General features: G+C 41.9%; 1 protein-coding gene across 10 annotated transcripts in view; it reads right to left on the bottom strand.

Annotated features, from left to right (window-relative positions):
* tns1b (tensin 1b) overlaps positions 1–20,931 on the bottom strand; it is a 320,096-nt gene extending 299,165 nt beyond the window's left edge. For 9 of the 10 annotated variants that reach the window (XM_080456570.1, XM_080456568.1, XM_080456569.1 and 6 more), the window contains exon 1: positions 20,439–20,931. In XM_080456570.1, coding sequence (XP_080312696.1) covers positions 20,439–20,537 — 99 coding nt within the window. In that variant the 5' untranslated portion in view covers positions 20,538–20,931. Of the gene's footprint in view, positions 1–1,747; positions 1,871–20,438 lie in introns of those variants that run through there. The other variant, XM_080456575.1, reaches the window with a different exon arrangement.
* Between the last annotated feature and the right edge of the window lie 997 nt (positions 20,932–21,928).

Here is a 21,928-nt window from a genome sequence, read left to right as displayed (position 1 = left end):
CTCCTGAACCGGGGCAGTAAATACCAAATTCCAAAGGGCAGGTCCTGCGGCGAACCATTTAGTCCTTAATTAACATCTACAGAATGACCTGACGCACGCACTGCAAATGCATGTGCAATACGCAGACAAACTGCACCCGCACGCACACATGCACACACACACAAAGAGGCCAAAGTGCGCACACTGACCATTTTCACCTTCAGAGAAGCAATCATACCGGTATGTTGACCTTAAACACCAAAGGCCTCATCTGAGTAATCATCAGCTCCCTCGTAAAAAGCTCAGACGGGCCAGTGAGAGGGGCGGTGTGGACACTGAGGTGATGAAAAGGTACTGAGGTCCAGCTCACATTTATTATTAATCCTAATGTCACATCTCCTTCTGCACAATCGTGTCCCAAGCTTGACCAGTTTTTCTTTAAACTCATTTTGATGTAATAGTTGATTTAAACAGACAAGACACTTTATTAATCTTCTCCATTTCATGGAGAGACTCGAGCAGGTGGGCATTCTCTCAGTGAATGTTGCAGGCAGTTATCTAACAGCCATTGTTCACTAATTTGAAGATCAGTTCGGAAAAGAAACAAAGGCAGAGACAAGAACAAAGGGCTGTGTTCAGTGTTTTCCACAGACAGGCTGGCCTGTGTTAAACAACAGACACCGGGGTCAACTCCACTGATGAGTGGACAGCCCATTGTAAAGCGTTGTAAAAGTTATTATGTTCTGTGCGACCCATAGAGTCATTAGCTGTCCGGGCGTCCTCCACAAAGTGACAGGCAGGCAGAGGAAAAAGACAGTGACAGGGATGGATGGACAAACGGTATATAATGTGCTAAAAGGAGATGTGAGAGTGTCTTTGATCTTTCGTTAGTTCATCAAACTAAATGCAAGGCAGTCGACACACACACAAACACTAAAGGTGAAACGAACTACCCGGTATTGAACCCTGCGGGGCTCATGCGTGGGAAACCTCTACCGTTCAACCAAAGGGGGAACCCCCCTGGCTAAGGGAGATATTAGGCATCTGGGGCTCAGGGGCCGCTCTGATATATATATTCTCTCGCATCACAAACACGAGCTAGAATCGCATTTCAAAAGACAACACCACTTGTATTCTACAGTCAGGACAAAAATTGCAACAGTACAAAAAGGTAGCACAGCACCATGAATGACAATGAGTTGGCAGGGGGGGGGGGTTAACTGCAGTACACCAGTGACACATTCTCCTCCATTCTCAAAATGTTTGATTGGAAAAACGTACTGAATGTTTTACCTGTCTGAGCTAAGAGAGTATGCCTGCTTGCTCAGGGGAGAAATTGAATTTTGACTTTCAGGCAGCACCTCCTGTCAACCAGTAGTGGTCCTATACTCCTACCAGACCACGGGATCTACATTTCTCAATAGAAGTGCAGGGAGACCAAATACAACCACCACGGTTGTGACGCAAAATGCTTTGATTCTCATATTCACATTCACAAGCTATTGCACCTCCAAATCTCCCCAATGTCTTAGAAACACAATATCTCCCTTCCCAGTTATTTGATAGCTGACAACGGTCTTCCGTCGATGGAACCCGACCCGGTCCTTCAAATTACAACATTTAAGAACCACCTCCCTACATCCACGACTGACAGTTCACAATACATTTTGCCATTTTCTCACAGAGCACGATCACATCCGAGACAGAACTTTAGTGTACTGGCCACAGTCGAATATAAACAACAAGGATTTGTCACAGTGGCACTCACCATCCAGAAGGACATGGCAGAGCTGGCTTTAAGGACGCCCAGGACAAGAACTCCTCACAAGATTCAGGACCGTCTCGAATATTAAACAGCCTCGTCTGGACTTACGGACACTGTGTCATGGTCCCTGGAAGTTGGACACACTGAGCAGCGAGAGGCTAGCTGGCCTTATCCTGACACGTTTCCTGGGGAGTGTTGTTAGTCAGGGCCCAGGGAGAGGAAACGAGCACGAACGCGCGCGCACACACACACACACACACACACACACACGCACGTTCAAGCACAGACACACATTTGTACATGAGCATACACAATATGCACACACACACACACACACACACACACACACACACACACACACACACACACACACACACACACACACACACACACACACACACACACACACACACACACACACACACACACACACACACACACACACACACACGAAAAAGCCTGTGTCAGGGCATCACAACATGGAGAGTGGGAACACCAGAAGCTGTTCTTTGCTTGTGATCCTTTTCTGTGGTCAGTGTTTAAGCTGAGAACAGCTCCTATGCCTGACATCTGACTACCTGCTCATCTACTGGCAGAACAGGAGGGCTTCTTCTTCCTGCAGCGGCCAAAGCCAGGGCTTATACTATATGTTTAATTCATCAGGGTCAGGGACCATGGAAAAATATTTTAAAACACAAGGCATTGTATCAGATTTAATTAATAGCTCATTGCAACTGGACTCCACTGTACTTCCACTAGTGGGGCTGAGACAGAGAAAAGGGGGAAAAGTGTGGTAGAATTAGAGAGGTCTTACATATGAGACTGAACACAGATTCAGGGCTGCAACTGTTGATTATTTTCTTAGCGGTTATTCTATCAATTGTTTTTCGATTAATCTTCAAGGTGCTTAAAAAAAGTTATACGTATATCAACGAATCGACACAAAAAAGTTCACACAAGCTCATAACGCGTCGCATCGCGACGAGTTGTGAGCTTGTAGATCTGCTATTTTCAAACATTTTAGAACTTTTACTTTTGGTGCTTTACGTATATTTTGAAGCCAATACTTTTGTACTTTTACTCAAGTAACATTTTGAACACAGGCCTTTTACTCGTAACAGAGTATTTTTATATTGTGGTATTGCTACTTTTACTTAGAAAAGAAAAATATCTGAGTACTTTTTCCACCACTGAAAGAGAGACCCCACTTTAAGAACCACTGGAAAACTGGTTGGCTCGTCGAATTAGCACCCATGTTTTTCACCTCCTACATGGCAGACAGCAGACAGTGCTTACAAGGCGGTGTCCAAGGAGCAAGGACCCTTTATGTCCCATGAGGTAGATTAATTGAGTGTGAACAAACGCATGAACAACAGTAGATATCCATGTGTAGAAATGTACAGTAAAATTCTGAGTGCTAATTTAACATAAGAAAGATTGTGAGAGTGTGTGTATATTAGTTGTCTGTGTAAGAGAAGGGGGGGGTCGTGACTGTCCGAGTATTGTAAACATAAGTAAAACCACTAGACACAAAGTACATAGTGTTCATTCTTCCTGAAGCCACCCTAAATCCCCCTCACCTGCATCAAAGTCTAGCTTGTGTGTTCAGGTTTTAACATGGGGGGGTTTTACTTTCTGAGCGATTGTTTATCACTCGTCAAAGTTCTAAGCCGTGGGCCTCCGTGAGTGCTGCTGAAAAAGGAGTGGCCAACCCGCCCCCCCCCCCCCCCGTGCGTGTGTGTGTGTGTGTGTGCATACAATATAAACAGTCAAAGCCCCCACCACCCTGTATATTGTGAATATGGAAAAGGCACAGACTGAAATTAGAAGAGCGTATACTTCCTCGTACCACATGAAGGCAGGCCTGTCGTGTCCTCTTGTTTTTTTTTATGCAGGAAGCTTAAAGGACTGCCACCTACAAATGTCTTTTCAATAAGAAATGCACTTATTGAACCCAAACTGCACAGAAAAAAACGTTAGCCTCATAGCATAATTGCCTAACTCATACTTCTGTTTTCAACAGAGACAAAACTAAAGAAATCACTTTCTGCCTAAGTCACCTAGATGATGACTTAGGCAGAAAGTCAAATCTAATTTTGCCTACGTCACGTTTATCTGCCTTTATTTATATCTGCCTATCAGAATGCTTGTTACATTCAAAATGTACACATTTCTGCCTAAGTCAAAACAAATGTACTTTCTGCCCAAGTCATTTTGGGATGTAACAAGCATTCTGATTGGCTTAAGACATAGGCAATAAGGCACAATGATGCAGCAATGTTGAAATGTTGAAAAGTGAGTTAGGCAAATGCTATGCAGGCTAACGATATTAACTCTTTCAGTGCCAAGAGTATTTTCATAAAGTACTCCCCCAGTGCCAGCAATTTGCGTTTTTCAGTTTTTTTTTTTGTAATTTTTCATTCAAATAAATGATCTGATTGGGTTTTTAAACCCATAATACAGTTCTACCAGTAGAGAGCAACAAATCGACACATTGATGACCTCGCTGGCTCACTCGCCCCCTCCCAAACAGGCTCACGTCATATCCGGTCATAACCGGATGTTGACATTTTCGACAATCGTTGATCGGGCTAAATTACGATGCGATACACGACTACGATGACTGATCGTCACCCAGACCAAAGAGAGTAGACGTGGACCTCTCCGTTCGCTTTTTATACCGTGTGAAAAACCGTGACTTTCCCTATTCTGGCCGAAAATCACCGGAGAAAAACAACGTGACCCGGAAATGAAATGTATTTTTTTACATCCGGCTCCGGGTGAGTCTGAAGGAGTCAGGAAGCGAAAGTGATCATGAAAAATAAACAGAATAGCGCGACCACAGTCAAAAGTAAAAACTCGGGATTTCTCGTGCTGGCACGGAGGGTACTCGGGAAAAACTCGGGATATCTCGGGGCGTGGCACTGAGAGAGTTAAGAATCACAATATTGATTTTTAGGTATTACTGTGCATAATCACTGGCCTAATGAGTGGCATGCTGAAGACTAAAACAGCGTACACATCATTTTTAGACAGACCAAATGCCAAGCCTTCGCATCTCACTTTCAGCCTGTCACACAATTTTGAAGTGCTCGAAATTACATAGGAAAAGATTATAAAAATGTATAATCTCAATGTATTTGTTTATTTTTATCAGTCAATATACCGCATTATTTCTTGAAGCCCTGAGTGAGTAACGCTCTCTCTTTGCAACACTGTTGGCTATAGGCTGTAAACAAACCAGCATGGCACTGCAAAGCCGCAGGGGACCCCTCTTCACGCAACAGGTCTCCAAGTTTCTCCTGCCCTGAGCCCTCACAAACTCCCTCAACACACACCCACCCACCAGAACATGGCCCACACAAAAACACTCAGGGTGGGTTACGTCATGTCTTGGAGGCTTTCCAATAAACACAACAGTGGTAGTAGAGCTGCCTTTTGGTTGTATATTAGGTGTATGTATGTATGTATATATATATATATATATATATATATATATATATATATATATATATATATATATATATATATATATATATATATATATATATATATATATATATATATAAACAGGTAGCTCTCGTGCACATCCAGGGTGGAGGTGCTGGTTTGGCAAGAGGATGCATATGAAAAGAAATAAACCTTCCCTCTGCTTCTCTTAGGAAGGAACCGCACACTCCCAATGATGATGGACTCAAGACTCAGTTAATGCTTCATTTTTAGGCTTTATTTAGCACGACGCGTTTTGCCGCGTTGGCTTCATCAGGTGCTATATACACAGGCAGTGACTGATCACTCTAATTTATAGTGACAACCCCCCGTGACAACAGATACTCCGCCCACCTGTGTGGCTACTCAGTCACTTGTTTATACAATGTATCAAAATGTATCAAAAGTGGGCAGGTACAAAAGCAGAAAAAGGTGACAGACAATAATAAAATGCAATGCAGAGAGATTATATCTATGTGTATACACACATACATACACTCACACCTACTGTGTGCATGTATATATCCACATACTAAATGTATATATATACACATATGATGCAACATGACACAGAACCACCTTGATAATATGTATATAAATAAAAGGTAAATCTTCTAATCTAACAGCAGTACATTTACTGACAGTGAATAGAGTTTTCTTTATATTTCTCTCTCATTGACCTCTATACAACACAGTACACCATACACAGCTCAGTGAAATTTGGAGTAGGCCAAGCAAGACTAAATGGGCTGCAGCCTATGTAAAGTAACACAACTAATTGTGATACTTAAACATATGTGGCAATTTAGAGAGTACATGAAGTTTACAAAAAGGAACTTAAATCCAGGCTTTCATTCAAGCCATGTGGTTCCATTGAGTTCAATGTGAAGATCCAGTATGTTTCCCTTTGTAATAAAAGTTTTTTGTGGTCACCACCTCGAGGAGGTAGAGTGACCTTTTCGATGCCAATACATTTGAGTGTGGCTGCAGAGCCATGGGCCCTCTCCCTATAGTGCCTTGCTATGGCGTACTCCATATTGCCATTTCTTATGGCTGCCTTGTGTTCAGCTATACGTACGTTCTTAATAGTTTGGGATGAAGTGTTGTACTCGGAATTTTGTTTCCGAGTACAACACTTCATCCCAAACTATTAAGAACATCATTAACAAACATTGGAATCTACTTAAATGTGATCCTAATTTGATAAACATGTCGTTGTCACCACCAAGGTTTTGCTTCACAAGAGGAAAGAACCTCAGAGACTCTGTCGTCACATCACTATATAGATCACCTAGTTCTAGTTCTAATTGGCTAAGAGAGGAACTATGCGGTAACCACCCGTGTGGGAGATGCACACATTGCTCTAACACTTCAACCACTAAGGTCTTTTATCACCCACACACAGGACAGGAATACAAAATTAAACATTTCATCAACTGTAACACCACCCATGTGATTTACATGTTGAAATGTCCCTGTGGTATGGTTTATATTGGTCAAACTAAACGCAACTTAAAGATACGTATAGCTGAACACAAGGCAGCCATAAGAAATGGCAATATGGAGTACGCCATAGCAAGGCACTATAGGGAGAGGGCCCATGGCTCTGCAGCCACACTCAAATTTATTGGCATCGAAAAGGTCACTCTACCTCCTCGAGGTGGTGACCACAAAAAACTTTTATTACAAAGGGAAACATACTGGATCTTCACATTGAACTCAATGGAACCACATGGCTTGAATGAAAGCCTGGATTTAAGTTCCTTTTTGTAAACTTCATGTACTCTCTAAATTGCCACATATGTTTAAGTATCACAATTAGTTGTGTTACTTTACATAGGCTGCAGCCCATTTAGTCTTGCTTGGCCTACTCCAAATTTCACTGAGCTGTGTATGGTGTACTGTGTTGTATAGAGGTCAATGAGAGAGAAATATAAAGAAAACTCTATTCACTGTCAGTAAATGTACTGCTGTTAGATTAGAAGATTTACCTTTTATTTATATACATATTATCAAGGTGGTTCTGTGTCATGTTGCATCATATGTGTATATATATACATTTAGTATGTGGATATATACATGCACACAGTAGGTGTGAGTGTATGTATGTGTGTATACACATAGATATAATCTCTCTGCATTGCATTTTATTATTGTCTGTCACCTTTTTCTGCTTTTGTACCTGCCCACTTTTGATACATTTTGATACATTGTATAAACAAGTGACTGAGTAGCCACACAGGTGGGCGGAGTATCTGTTGTCACGGGGGGTTGTCACTATAAATTAGAGTGATCAGTCACTGCCTGTGTATATAGCACCTGATGAAGCCAACGCGGCGAAACGCGTCGTGCTAAATAAAGCCTAAAAATGAAGCATTAACTGAGTCTTGAGTCCATCATCATTGGGAGTGTGCGGTTCCTTCCTAAGAGAAGCAGAGGGAAGGTTTATTTCTTTTCATATATATATATATATATATATATATATATATATATATATATATATACTCCACATGAGCTGGAGAAATGACATCAGTTGTTGGAATTCCACAATGATTACAGGGGTTCAGAGGTTCTGTAAGCACAGCAGAGGTTCATGCAGATACTGTATGCTCTGGAGGCGACACTAAATGAATACTTTATGCAAGTTTTAAGGCACTCTCCAAGACCACAGTATGAATATTAAAATGTAGCATGCGTACAATACATGTGGTAAAAACAAATCCTTTTGGATATATAAGTTAAAAAAAAATGCATTTTATGTGCTCATTTGAGTTGTTCAAATTTGAAGATAGGTTGTCTGAAGCCGTTTTTGTCTCATGAATGCTATTACATGAGTTCATCCTGTGTCCTTGGCCATAACATAGCTGTCAAGATTCAAACAACAAAGCAATGGACGGCATTTGTACATGATGGCAACACAATGTCACTTTTGTGCGGAAACGTGGGACTCAGACCATGTTGTTGTTGTCGGTGTGTGTGTGTGTGTGTGTGTGTGTGTGTGTGTGTGTGTGTGTGTGTGTGTGTGTGTGTGTGTGTGTGGAGGGTTTGACCCCAGTCTGTCAGCTTCAGACAAGACACATCCACAAACTGCAGTACCGCATTGCTTCACAACACCAACTGTAACCCATGGTGACCACAGGCCTGCCCCGATGGCTGAGCATTATGCAAATGTGAATCACGCTCGAATGGGCGCAAGACACTGCGTGTCCATCGCACGGCCTCACATTTCACATGAACTTTATTGGTGCCAGTGGGCCTTTTGTCTGCTTTAATTGAATTAACTTCTGAGAAATGGACCTTGTTGCAGAGAGAGAGCGAGAGAGAGAGATGGGACATTACCCTCCCATCACTTAGCCACGGGAGATTTTAATTGTGTTGACATTGGAATCACTTTTAAACCTTGGTGTAGAAGAGAGGGGCTGTCGCCGCTTCTCCCTCACAAAACTTTTATAACTCGGAAGCACATTCCTTTTGTGAAATGTTTTGCATGGCAGCCTAACAAGGAACAGTCGCAATTTATAACGCAATATAAGAAATATAACTTAAAGTGTAAAGACATTAAGTGCCTTTAGATGCACTGCAAAGGTCAAGTGTAGCCTACTCTTTTCGCATTCCAGGAAAACATTCCAAGAAAACGTGAATAGGCTATCGCTGAGGACTAATTCGCATCTTTGCTTTCAAGTTCAGTTCAATTAGCAGAGAGTTTTAGTTTGCAGTTATGCACACATATTGCATTTTTCAATGTAACCGATATCAATGGCAATATCCCCATCTACTGGTTAAAAAGCACATGGACATGAACCCTGTGAAACCATTCAAATTGTTATGTAGTCATAGCAACAGACAGACAAGCACACTACTGCAAAAACTCATTTTCTTCCGTGTCCCACAACTTTGAAGTGCTTCATGTATTTCAGTAAACTGTCTCTGAGATTCAGAAGCCACATAGCTCTGTCATTGTTTTGACTACATGCGATGTGGCAACTTGGCAACTTGAAAGAGTAGGAATCTCAATTCACTGTTTTTTTTCGCTATCTAACTTCCATTACTTTCATGTCTGCTGCTCGTCCCCTAGTCAGAATGCTTGCGACCTGCCCAGACATCGAGCAAACAAAAGTCACATACTTGTCCCAAGCAGATAAAAGTGACGTGGAAATCCAAATGTTTGGCCAGGCTCCGAGGGAGTGAGGGCAAGAGAACCAGGTTCCTTTGTCTCATGTTTTGAGTTCTTTAGTTGTAAATGTTCCAATGGGATAAAATATGAAAACTATTGGGTATTTCAGCCGTATGTGGATTAAAGAGTAGGCCAATTTGTAAATAATGTATAGTTTGAGACTATAACACACAGAGGCGAGTGGGGTTTGTGTTTGCCACAATTGAGGCTGTATAAAAATGTCTGTCAGTAAATACTGTAGAAAAGACAGCAATTTGACTTTCACGTGCATCGAGTTACTACTAATACTGTAGCACCTTTGCTATTATGCCATATGGCAAACCCCACGTACAGAATTTAACCACACGTAAAACAGAATTTCTTATCAGCTAAACCAGGAAATACTTGTGAAATACTGTTTACTTGTGAACCATTGTTTTCCATGCAGATAATTTCTGAGACAACTGTGACAACCAGTACTGCGATTTGAGGGTATTCTTCTTCAACAGCTGTTTGATGATAGAAATGTGCATTATTGGAGGTAAGACAATCATGTTGGCATCATTAGCAAGCTACTCTAGATTCAATCTGGGAAAAAATGAATGTCTGAATCTGTCTTACTGTAGATTAAACATGAATTACCTTAGATTAAACATATGACTAGTTTTGGTAGAGCAGGTCACGATTAGAGGAACGTATGACAGCAAAGGCATGCTATCAACTGTATAATGATAAGCAATGATATATTAGTGGAGGGAGCTGTTAACAGACTGATAAAGCAGCCATTAAACGTAGCTTGTTTAATTTCATCCGTTTAAAATGCACGTTATCTTTATACTGCTAGAAGGACTGTTGTTATCAGTGACAAAGGCACTGATAACAAGGCGTTAAAACCTAATGCATTTTACATTGTCTGTAAATAAATACTGTTACAAATATTACATCCCTAAGAGTGTTAAAAGTTAATTGAAAAACAATTAAGTACATTAATTCTTTGGATTTCTCTCTTCTGATACTCAAGATTACGTGAGTTGCTTTTAAGGCCACTCACAGTATGCTATTGAAGTATGCTTATCAACTACTGTAACAATGAAGAAATGTAGTGGACACAGCAATCTAAAAAGGTTTACCTCTTTCCATTAGCTTAATTCATATGACATAAGGGAAGGGGATAAATGAGGTGACATCTCATATATTGCGCTGTCTTTTATATTGTATTTTACATAATTAATAGGATATGATGTTTAAAGTACCACTTTAATAATTAAACATTTTTATTTTGTAAATACTACTTAATTATGTAAACCTAATAATTAAAACCACAAAATCTCGTCTTGGACGCGCATACCAACTTGCATCCTAATTTGAAAGCATATTACATTACTTACACACACCCATTAAAGTGGCATATTTCCCATAGCTTCTATTTACATAACAAGTTACAGCCCAAACATTTGTCGGAGCACAGCTATGGAGGGAGTCCTCGAGGATAAAGTACAATGATGTTGAGGTATTTAGGCTATTTCCAGACTCACGCCATGAAGGCTTGCCAATGCAGATAGACACACAGAAGCCATACAAGTGGCAGATTAAGTTCTGAGAACCACTGTGTCTCTTGTGTACCAGAATAAAGTTTGGGCCCTGATCCAGTAAAAAGTTGGGAGTCGCTGTTATATGCACTGTATATTCCTGTGGTCAAACACAGTCATGTCAACTTTTATGAACGAGAGATGGAACCACTTGAACCCTAGCATCCCCATTCTGGGGGGCGAACATTCGGAGAAAACAGCCGAACTACAAGCTCACAGCGCGTTGCGATGTGTTGCGTTGTGAGTTTGTAGATTAAGTAGAAATTCATTCACAATGGATTGGTGAAGATGCAAGGTCCCAGGGAGAGAATGGGGTATTCCATGAGAAAAGTTAACATTTTACAGTTAAAAACTGACAAGCCAAACACTAAACAAAGAAAGTATAATTTGGTATGAAGTTCATTATGAACTTTCCCCCGGGAGAAACATTCCATGGGGCCACAAACTCACATAGACACACGCACCAGTCACTCAGAAACTATGGGGGCATCTCCTTAATCCACAATATTGATTGGACCGGGTTAAGACTATAATGAATGATCATATGATTCATATCACATTTCAGGTTCAGGACAACTGTACAAAGTGCTTCACAGACTAAGTCATACAGCATGTATGGGAAGAATAAATAAAACTAGTAACGTATAGGAACTCAATTTGTGAATTCCTACTTTTTCAGCGGCGTTCCCCTTTAAAAACACAGCCCGGGGATGGGGGTGGGGGGGTTACATAAATATATCGAGCCTGTATGTACGCTATACATGTCTGGCATGCCAATGATCCATGTGTAGGATTACAGGCGTGCGCAACACATGCGCAGCATCAGGTCTAAGAGTGTGACTTGATTAGGGATTCCATCGTCTGGTGCGACGGGACACACTTGTTCTCATCAACGGGGATTAGTGCGGGAACGTGACACATGTGCCGTATTTTATGAGGGCCTATCGAGTTTCGACTCCCGTCATACTAAAAATAACGACTCGAACCAGCTTTCTCCGTTGTACACTCAAATGTTTCCTTTTGTCTTTTGAGGATGTGAGGCACTGAGTGCCATCAGATCACACTTGCAAAGGGGGGAAAAAAAGTGTATTTAAATTTGTGCAGTGAATGACTCAAGCCGTGCTAACATCTAACTCGATTCAGCTCAGGGCCTGTGTTGCTGATCATCCCATTAATCCGCCCTAGTTTTCCTGCCTCTCGCCACTGTTCCGTTTCAATTAACCAAAAGTACATAACATTGAATTGTTTTTTTTTAATATATATTTTGGGCCTTTTCTGCCTTTATTTTACTAGTTTAATAGTGGAGATAGACAGGAAACAGGGAGACAGAGAGATGGGGAGAGACATGCAGCAAAGATCGTCTGGAACAGGACTCGCGATGCGGTGTCAGGCTACTTTTGAGCCTAGGTGCCCGGACCGCTACGCCACAGTCCGGGCCATAACCTTGAATTTTTTTAAGGTCATTCACTTCAAACCTGGTCTTTTGACACTTACTGTAAGTCTATGTTGTGTCCACTTCATTGTTCACTACAAAAGTCAATCTTGTTATACAAGTAAACAAACGCTTTATAATGTAGTAAGGGGCTTAACCGTGGCAAAGAGGGGTCCACAAACTATTTTATTGGACTTAACACCTTTGTGACTAAATTCCATTACGCCCTTTCCATATATCCCTCAGTCCACTGAGATGCCGCATTCCAGTGCAAATACCTATGAAATTCCTCTACAGTGGAATGTCTAAGTGTGCAAACCTATCCTTTTAAAAAACAGAGAGGGCGAGCTCGCTACAATGATTTGCCTCGGCTTGTTACAAGCACTGGTGCATAATGGAGAGAGAGAGGGAGAGAGAGAGAAAATCTGGGGTCTTTCTTCCTGTGTGTATTCAGAGTAAATGCAGCATGTCAAAGGGGGGGATTTATTACCTCCCCAAAGAAAAACATTCTCCCGATGATGAAAACATGATTGGTGGACCTGGGTAGCCCGGCCCTAACTTCTGCTCCCACTGTCACAGTAATTACCCCCGGAGCCCCGTGGCATCCGACCTTGGGCAGAAAAGTCCCCGGGAAAACAGACCGCCGCCACAGATATCGACAAAAGGCACATTTGGATTCGCGCGGGATGCGACCTGGGAGAGCCGAGCTCTCTGTCCATCACTCGGATGTGTTTTGAATGGCTACAAAGGCCCCCAGAGTGAGACTTCGTGGGATTTTGGACGTTGCCAAGAGCGAATGCCGCGTTGCCTTGCCAAGTATTAGAAAGAAGACAAGAAAATCCCCCACACACAGTAGAGAAATATCAACAAAACTGGAGCATAAAGGCCACATTCATGGGGTTCACAAAGACATTGGAGGTTGATGGTATAGGGCTAAATGGGGTGTATTATGTTGTGCCCATGCCACAAGGGCCACAAGGTCCGAGTTAGGCCTCTGTTTTATCTTCCAAGAAAAGGGGCACACAACCATGACTTTAGGGTGAGAAATACAGTTGCCCAGGCAGGCCCTTAATCTATCATTTCCACCGTCATTCTATCCACTGTGCATTGCCAAGTGAATTAAAACCACTTTAAGAAGCTCAACGAACGCCTTTTGTGTCCTATTATCTCCCAGTTCCAGAGCCTTTGTGAGCAGCTTTACGCATCACAGAATCTGCGATGTCTTGAAAGGCCATTTGTAAAAGAAATATCCGCTCATCGGATTCACAAATCCTTTGACCGTGAACAGTTAAAAGTAATGGGAGTTGCCTTCGAAATGGCTAAAGGACTCAGGCACAAGCCTATTCAACGTTTAGTTGTAGATTGAAACTAAAAAATATCCCCTCACAATGTAGTACACATTAAAACTCCTGTAGGTTGACATAAGACTGGGAAAGTTGCAAGATAATATAAAGACCTCGTCATAAACGACACAGACTGGGAACATTTCACTCCACATTCACACCTACTGATTATGTACACACTGCATTTTCCCACAAATGCAAGAGTTCATCAGGTGATTACCGTAGGCTCTTAAAGGAGAATTCCGGACAAATTAAGTGTTATCTTTGATGTCTCGTTACTCACCTACCGATGTGAAAAGTAGCGTTATTTTTTTTCATATATTCCCCTGTCGTCATTTTTTAAACACCCTCCGTTGTTATAATGGGAGCGTGAGGGTTAGTGAAATTCGTCTATTATAACCGACGCAAAGTTGTTTTTTTCACTACTAGTATTCATAGTAGAGTCTCATGATAGTCAAACATGCGTTGAAACTATCTGCGAGGCTGCCGTCAATGGCGAACGATTTAACACTGGTTGCTTGTTTCTTCCAGAACCTGGCAACTCGTGTTGCCAGATTCTGGAAACAAGCAACCAGTGTTAAATCGTTCGCCATTAACGGCAGGCTCGCAGGAATTTTCAGCGCATGTTTGACTATCATGAGACTCTACAATGAATCGTAGTAGAGAAAAAAATAACATTGCGTCGGTTATAATAGACGAACTTCACTAACCCTCACGCTCCCATTATAACAACGGAGGGTGTTTAAAAAATGACGACAGGGGAATATATGAAAAAAAATAACGCTACTTTTCACATCGGTAGGTGAGTAACGAGACATCAAAGATAACACTTAATTTGTCCGGAATTCTCCTTTAAGCCACAAGGTTACCCAGCAAAATAAATTGAAATGGGTCTCTGAGGTCTTACAGGACTCCAACTCAAAACAGTTGCTGGATCATTTCTCAGAGTCAAAGTCTTGCACGAATGGCAAGGAAAACAACCCATTTCCTGTAGAAATGGGGATCACCTATTGACTTTTCACAAGTGAAACCTAATTCTCAAAGTCTTTTGTGTCGTCCCGTCAAGTGCTCAGGTGTTCCTCCATTGTTAGCTTAATCCTGCACATAAAAACTAAGCTATAATTTCTTTCCCCTAAATTCAAAAAAGAGCCAATGGCTGCTTCACCCTTGATCGGGGGTGTACAGTATATCAAATGCCTGGCTCTAGTGCCGTGTTGCTTCAAGTCAAGTGCGTCACGCTGAAATCCATTCAAACATGAAAACATCTACCGAGGTTTAGCAAACTGTGCACGGTTCACAGGAATCTCGCCCGTTAATCCAGTGGCTCAGCATCAACAGGAAGAAAATGTGAGTGAGCATCTGTGTTGTGATGAAGGAATTGTCGGGATTTTCTTTACAAGGAAAACACGACAATTTCTTCTTAGGTTTCGGTTTCCAGACAGGCGTGATGCATGAGATTCACCTTACTTTTACAAGGGGTCATGGGGGACTTGGACTGGCAGTAGGTTGGCTGGCAGGTTGGTTGGTCATTTGACCCTTTCCGGTAGCACTTGCTGTGCTACCCATTTTCCTTTTCAGGTTATCGACAGCATTTCGTAATTGCAATTCGTGGGAGTTTGTATACACTTTTACACCAGTACACTTGTGATGTGACAACAAACTTGACATTTAAGTATATAGACTACTGACTGTTCTGACAGCTATTGAAAAACAGCCAACATAAGTAGAATTAATTAATTAATTAATTAATTAAAGGTGTTTAAGAGGTCTGTCTCTTATTCCTTTTCTAAAGCACAAACTAAATCTATACTAAAAGAACGCTTCCATCACAAATGCAGCATTCTCTGTCAGGATTCTCTCTCCAACAACATGCAGCTCAAAATAAAATGCGGAAACGTCTCCCGAGCACTTGAATTCCTGCATGCGTGGGTACTAAAAAGGTAAAATGACTGGGGTTAACTTCGCTGAGGCATCTCAACCCGCTCCTGGGTCAAGCACACACCGGGCACCTTTCCACAGAAGGGGGGAACACACAGAGAGGGTCTTGTTCCAAGGCCCATGTGCAGGTCAGCGCTGGCAGGTAAGAGTGAAATGATAGGCCTCCCCGGAGACACAGCACAGAGGACACACTGTTTCCCCCAACAGCTAAGGCATCCACTGGAATGCAATATGGAGCGGCAGGCAGGTAACTCGCAGTTCACCGCATACCTATATACGAAGATCTTCAAATCCCCCCAGACCGACAGACCCTCGCCCCCACCAGCACCACCCCACCCTGCACACCAGCCGTTCGTCTGACACTTTGCTGGGAATTCAGTAATAGGAGATAGAGATGTGGTAACGACAGGTTACGGTTCCAAAATTACATTATTGGGGGGCGGAGGGGGTAGATATGTCTTAATTGTCATTTTTTTTATCAAAGTCTTTAATTAACCACCGTCTCTATTTTGATCAAACTTTCAAAATATTTCCAAATTTGCATGTTTTTCTTTTCGGTGAAAATAGCAGTTCTACAAGCTCACAACAGCACGCTGTGACCTTGTAGGTTGGCTATTTTAGCTATTGGTCATATGATGTAACAATTTTGCCCCACAGAGTGACTACACCTTCTTAAATGCATGTGATAGGAATACAATGTGCACATCATGATTTCTTCTTCACTATGCTGAAGGCTTAATAAAACACAGCCCATAGGTAAATAAAACAGCCACCTTCCTTAAAATAATAATCAAAATGACAGGGGCTAAGACAGGACAGAGCATTAGACGGGGCAACGGCTGTCATGTCTCCATAGCTTTAGTGTGTGTCATCTCCGTCTATGGGATTCTATATCCATAAAAGAGAGGGCAAGAAGCCAGCAGGTTATCACTCTGCCTATTGCAAACCATACAATAACCTCTGAAGGCAAACCACATAGTGTGCATTCTTCCTAAAGTCTATCCAAGACACACACACACACACACACACACACACACACACACACACACACACACACACACACACACCCCTCACCTGGATCAAAGTCTAGCTCATGTGTTTAGGTTTTGACATGGGGGGTTTTTACTTTCTGGACGATTGTTATCGCTCTTCAAAGCAATAAGCTGTGGGCCTCCTCCTTGTGAGTGCTGTTAAGAAGGAGTGGCTATAACCTCTCTTCTTTATCCGGTGTAGCGAGCACAAGCACAGCAAAAAAAAAACACATGCAAGAAGCGATTATTGCAGGAAGTAATCTCCTGACACCTGGACATACCCTCAGCATAAACATCTGCATGAAAAAAAGCCCAACACCCACACACGCGCGCACACACACACACACACACACACACACACACAAGGTATGAGCACACTGTGCAAGGTGAATAACATGCCAGAACAAAGATTCAAGTGAACAATAAAGCCCTTAATCTATGGGTCTTCAACAGGGGGTCTGGGGGACACCTGGGGGGGGGTCCTCTCTGAGTTACTATAGGAACGTTTATTGTCATTCTTTTCAAAAAAGTGTAAATGCCAGAAAATACACATGAACATGAATCCCAAGTTTCCAACATGTTATTATTAGCAAAGCTGATGTGTAAACATCAAACATCAAAAAATATTTAATTTACACTACACTGATGATAGTGATCTATGAAGCCATAAAAGCTGCAGCATCACATGGAGACAAGATAAACCATGGGTCTTCAACATGGGGTCCGTGACCTCTAAGGGGTCCTCAGACTATAGGGGGCCACCAAATCTTTGTTTGATAGGAGCATTAATTATTTTTACATTAACCACCTGTACCCTAGCATTCCTATTCTGGGGGAGACATTGACAGAAAATAGCTGATCTACTAGCTCTAGTGAGCTTGTAGATCGGCTATTTTCGGCAAAGAGATTTGGTGTAGAAGGAAAAAAGAGAAGACCAAGTACAGAGCCAAAGGGTTTAAGTGGTTAAATGTCGGAAAATACACAATAACCCTGGGGGACTCCGGTCAACTAAGTAAAGGGTTAAAGTGGTTAAGACCACAGTGTGCCCACCAGTGGCATAACGATTCAGACACTTGACCCTACAACCACACAGACAGACTGCCCTTGATAGCGTATAGCTTCAAATGCTGCCAGAGCCTCCGTCTTCATCACAGCTTCAACTACGCTGGTAGGGCTGTGCTATAATGTATATATTATATTGATATTGTGATATGAGGACAAATATCATCAAAAATGCTGGATGTCGTAATAGTGCGAGCTGGGATAAGCGTTGTCTTTTCCTCGTTTAAAAGGCTGCTTTACAGTAAAGTGATGTGATTTTCTGAACTTGTTGTAGCTGTTCCATTATTTGCCTTTTTACACCTACAGTAGTTATTATAGGCATTAGGTCGGTCTACTGATGATTATTTATCAAAAACATCATTGTGTATTTTGTGAAAGTACCAATAGCCATCCCCACAATATCATCACCCAATTGTCTATCTCCGTAAAGGGCAGCAAAGGCCCATGGGGAGTGGATTCCACACTCTCCTTGAAAAAAAAAAGAAGCCACAAGTAAAGTAAAGTATGTATAATCTCATTGTTTATACTTGCAAGTCACACATGGCTACTTCACTTAAATCACTATTTTCAACACTTTAGTGCCAGTTCATTACTTTAACCACAGCTCTGCTGGCAGACATGGTCTCTGATGACTATCCCCGTGCCCACAGACCTATAAAACATGCCTTGGTGCCAGCTGTGCCCCCACCAACAACAGGACTCAGACAGCAACAACGCGTGAAAACGTGTTTTTCCGAGAGGAGGAATGGACCACAGTCCATGATCCATGCATTTCTTGACTTATCTGATGTTCTCTGAGACAAGAAACACACACATTACAGTGTATATCGCATTAATAGTGGTGGCGATAGTGTGACACACTTTATAGCCATCATAAACTCCCTATTTGAGTTCCATATCCAGTTTACAGTGTCACCAACAATCAATTTCAAATAACTAATAAATAAAAAACAAGTCTGTGGCAGTTTGCCAAAGCAATTTACACATGTTCCTACTTTATGTATATTTTGAATGATCCAAACCAGGTGATTCACCACAACATCATAGTAGGTGTAGGGACATTAAATGGAGGAGCTACCCACCCTTTCTAAATGCTGGCCCCTAAAGTCACTCACTGCATTCCACAGGGTCCTATCATAGAAATCACAAGTGTCACAAATCAACCCATACAGCATAAGCCTGTTTAATGCAAATTGATTAATGGTTGCGATTGCGAAATTGCAAATCCTACTTTCATTCTATTCTGTTACTATGGGTGATGATCACCAGTGGTGGAAAAAGTACTCACATTTCTTACTTAAGAATCAATACTGCAATGTAGAAATATGTACTTAGTAAAAGTGCAAAAGTGTTGGAATACCAATTTACTTTAAAGTACCAAAAGTAGAAAGTACTCATTATGCAGAATGTCCCATGTCCCAAGTATTCAAATGTATAATATGTATACAAATCTTTTGAAAATAGCAGATCTACAAGCTCACAATGCATCGCAATGTGAGCTTGTAGATTGGCTTATAACTGCCTCTGAGATGTAGTGGAGTAGAAGTAAAAGTACTGAAAATTGGAAGCACTCCAGTAAAGTAAAAATACCTCAAAATTGTACTTAAGTATACAGTACTTGAGTAAATGTACTCAGTTACTTTCCACCACTGGTGATCACTGATAATGATCAATGTTTTGTTGTTTCCTTCATGGAAAGCAAGCATGACTGAACATGGAATTTCCACTGCTGTGGCTGCCTTTGGCATGCATTGCCATAATGGCAGGTAGATCCACACTCATTCACTCTGCGCGCACACACACAGCGTTTGATCCTATGATGAGGGTTTGTATCATAACGTTTAGTTGGGGGGATAATTTGCCTATTATCCACAGCTGGAACAACCACGTGTGGAGAGTCACTAAATGAACGTCTTGCAGAGAAGTTGTCCGTGACTGTCCACTAAACATAAAATATATATGTTTTGTGGAGAAGTGGAGCCAACAGACTTTGAAAAGCTGTTATCTGAAAGTGTTATCATGAACGCCACGCTGGGCAAGACCTGGGATGTTGGTTGTCTAGGAAGTGAAGAACCGGAAACGGTTGAATTTGACGGAAGTACCGCCCAAGGAAATGACGTTGATGCTTTACAAATCTGTTAACATTCTCCGTGAATGAAACAAGTGTTGTGATTGGTCAAAAAAATATCGTTTCCGGGGGAAACGCGTACGACGGAAATCCTACCCACTCAGGACTTCCTAGACACTCGCTGCTTTAGGTCGTGACCAGGCTCTTCTTTTCGCAGATAAGTGAGGCTGGGACCGAGGCTACATGAACGCAGCTTGCGATTTCCGACAGTCATTCCCACTAGGCCGAGGAAGAAATGCCACCCTTTTCACATTGGCCTGTTATAGCGCCACCAGCAGGTCAATTTGAGCAAAACACATTTTTGGAACAAAATGCCTCAATGAAAGGCTTAGGAAGAAATGGCACCCCTTTCATATTGGCCTATTATAGTGCCACCACCAGGAGGCCACAATAACCTACCTGACCTGGCGGAGACCTGTGCTCCGAGGAGCACTTTCTCTAGTTGAACTTGAAACAGTCGCACCCGGGGCGGTCAGGTTCAAACACGCGTGTGTGCATAATGTTCAGCATTCATCCCCATATTGCTTACCTTGCTCGGCGCGTCTTCCTTCTTCTCCTCATGTTGGTAAACAGCAGGCATTTGCAGAAAATCCTCCTCGCAACAGATGAAGCTCACTGTGCATCCCATCCGAGCAGACTCACCCTGCACAGATCTATAGATCCCATCCAAAACTGAACTTCACACACAGCACAGATCTAAACCCCATCCAAAGCGTAATAGCCTAAAAACTCAGTAGGTAGATCTAAACCCCATCCAAAACTAACTCGATCAGACTGCATGGGGCACAAATCTAAACCCAGACTGCTATCTAAATCATACAAAACTTTGAGTTGACTCCTGTTCCACTCTGTAGGTCCAGCGAGATGATCACCCAGGTAATAATATCCTCGTAAAGTTTACCTATTGCCAAACTGATGCGTCTAAGCCATTGTAAAAAAAATAAAAATAAAAGTATTAATAACTAATTCGGAGATTTGGCGATTAAATCTACTGACACTTGTTCGGCCACCATGCGTGCGCGTGGTGGTCCCGACTCTCTACCCTCAATGCTCGTGGTGTCCCGCAGGCAGGCAGGAGGGTGACTGAGTGACTGACTGAGTGAGGAGGGGTTCTGGAGGATAAATAAACAGGTAGACCGGAGCTTTAAATCCGTCTAGGCTACGCCACTGTTTCCCAAACACTGGGTCGGGACCCATTTGTGGGTCGCGGACACATTGTTATGGGTTACGCGTAAAATGTCCCTTTTTTTTTTTGTTGTTTCCTACATTTTTGTTTTTGATTATTATTTCAAAACATTTTCCAAAAATAATCCAAATTAAGTGAAAATGTTTTAGGAAGACATTTCATGAATTAGGAAGAAATTCAATGATTTTTTTTCTCTAAAGAATTTCAGGAATAAATCAAAGATATTCCTTAAAGAAAACAAATGTTTAAGAAAGTACTGAAAATAGCCGATCTACTATCTGCTATTTTCACTAGCTTGGGTCCTGGGGAGATATCTCTTTTGGGTCTCGAGCTAAAACGTTTGGGAACCACTGGCCTACACCACAGTGGCTCAGTGTTCGGCCCGGGATACAACTTTTTGCCTTCAACTAACTCTAGGCTACACACTGGCTAGTGGCTACACAGCGAAATAAAGGGCTAATGCCTTAAACAGGCAGTCTAGGGTTTTGTTGTCAATAAATTAACCACTGAATGATGTCAGGTGTGTGGATCAGTTTGTCTTGCTTCCATCCTGAGGTCCCTGTTGGATAGAGGGGGCAGCCAGCTCACTTGTTGACACACAGGCAGGACGAATAACACACCCCACCTAGCCCACCAACACACACTCACACATGTGCACACAATAAAATCCTCAGTGTTTATGTAAGAGTGTGCAAATGGGACCAAATGGACAGTGGTGGGAAAAGTAGGCCTACTCACATCTTTGACAGTAGCAATACTGTAATATAGAAATACTCTGTTACATGTAAAAGTGGGAATAAAAAATGTACTTAGTAAAAGTACAAAAGTATTGG

Source organism: Gymnoscopelus braueri (genome assembly GCF_963280865.1).
Source record: "Gymnoscopelus braueri genome assembly, chromosome: 18".
Taxonomy (NCBI): domain Eukaryota; kingdom Metazoa; phylum Chordata; class Actinopteri; order Myctophiformes; family Myctophidae; genus Gymnoscopelus; species Gymnoscopelus braueri.
This window is presented reverse-complemented; position numbering and strand designations above follow the sequence as displayed.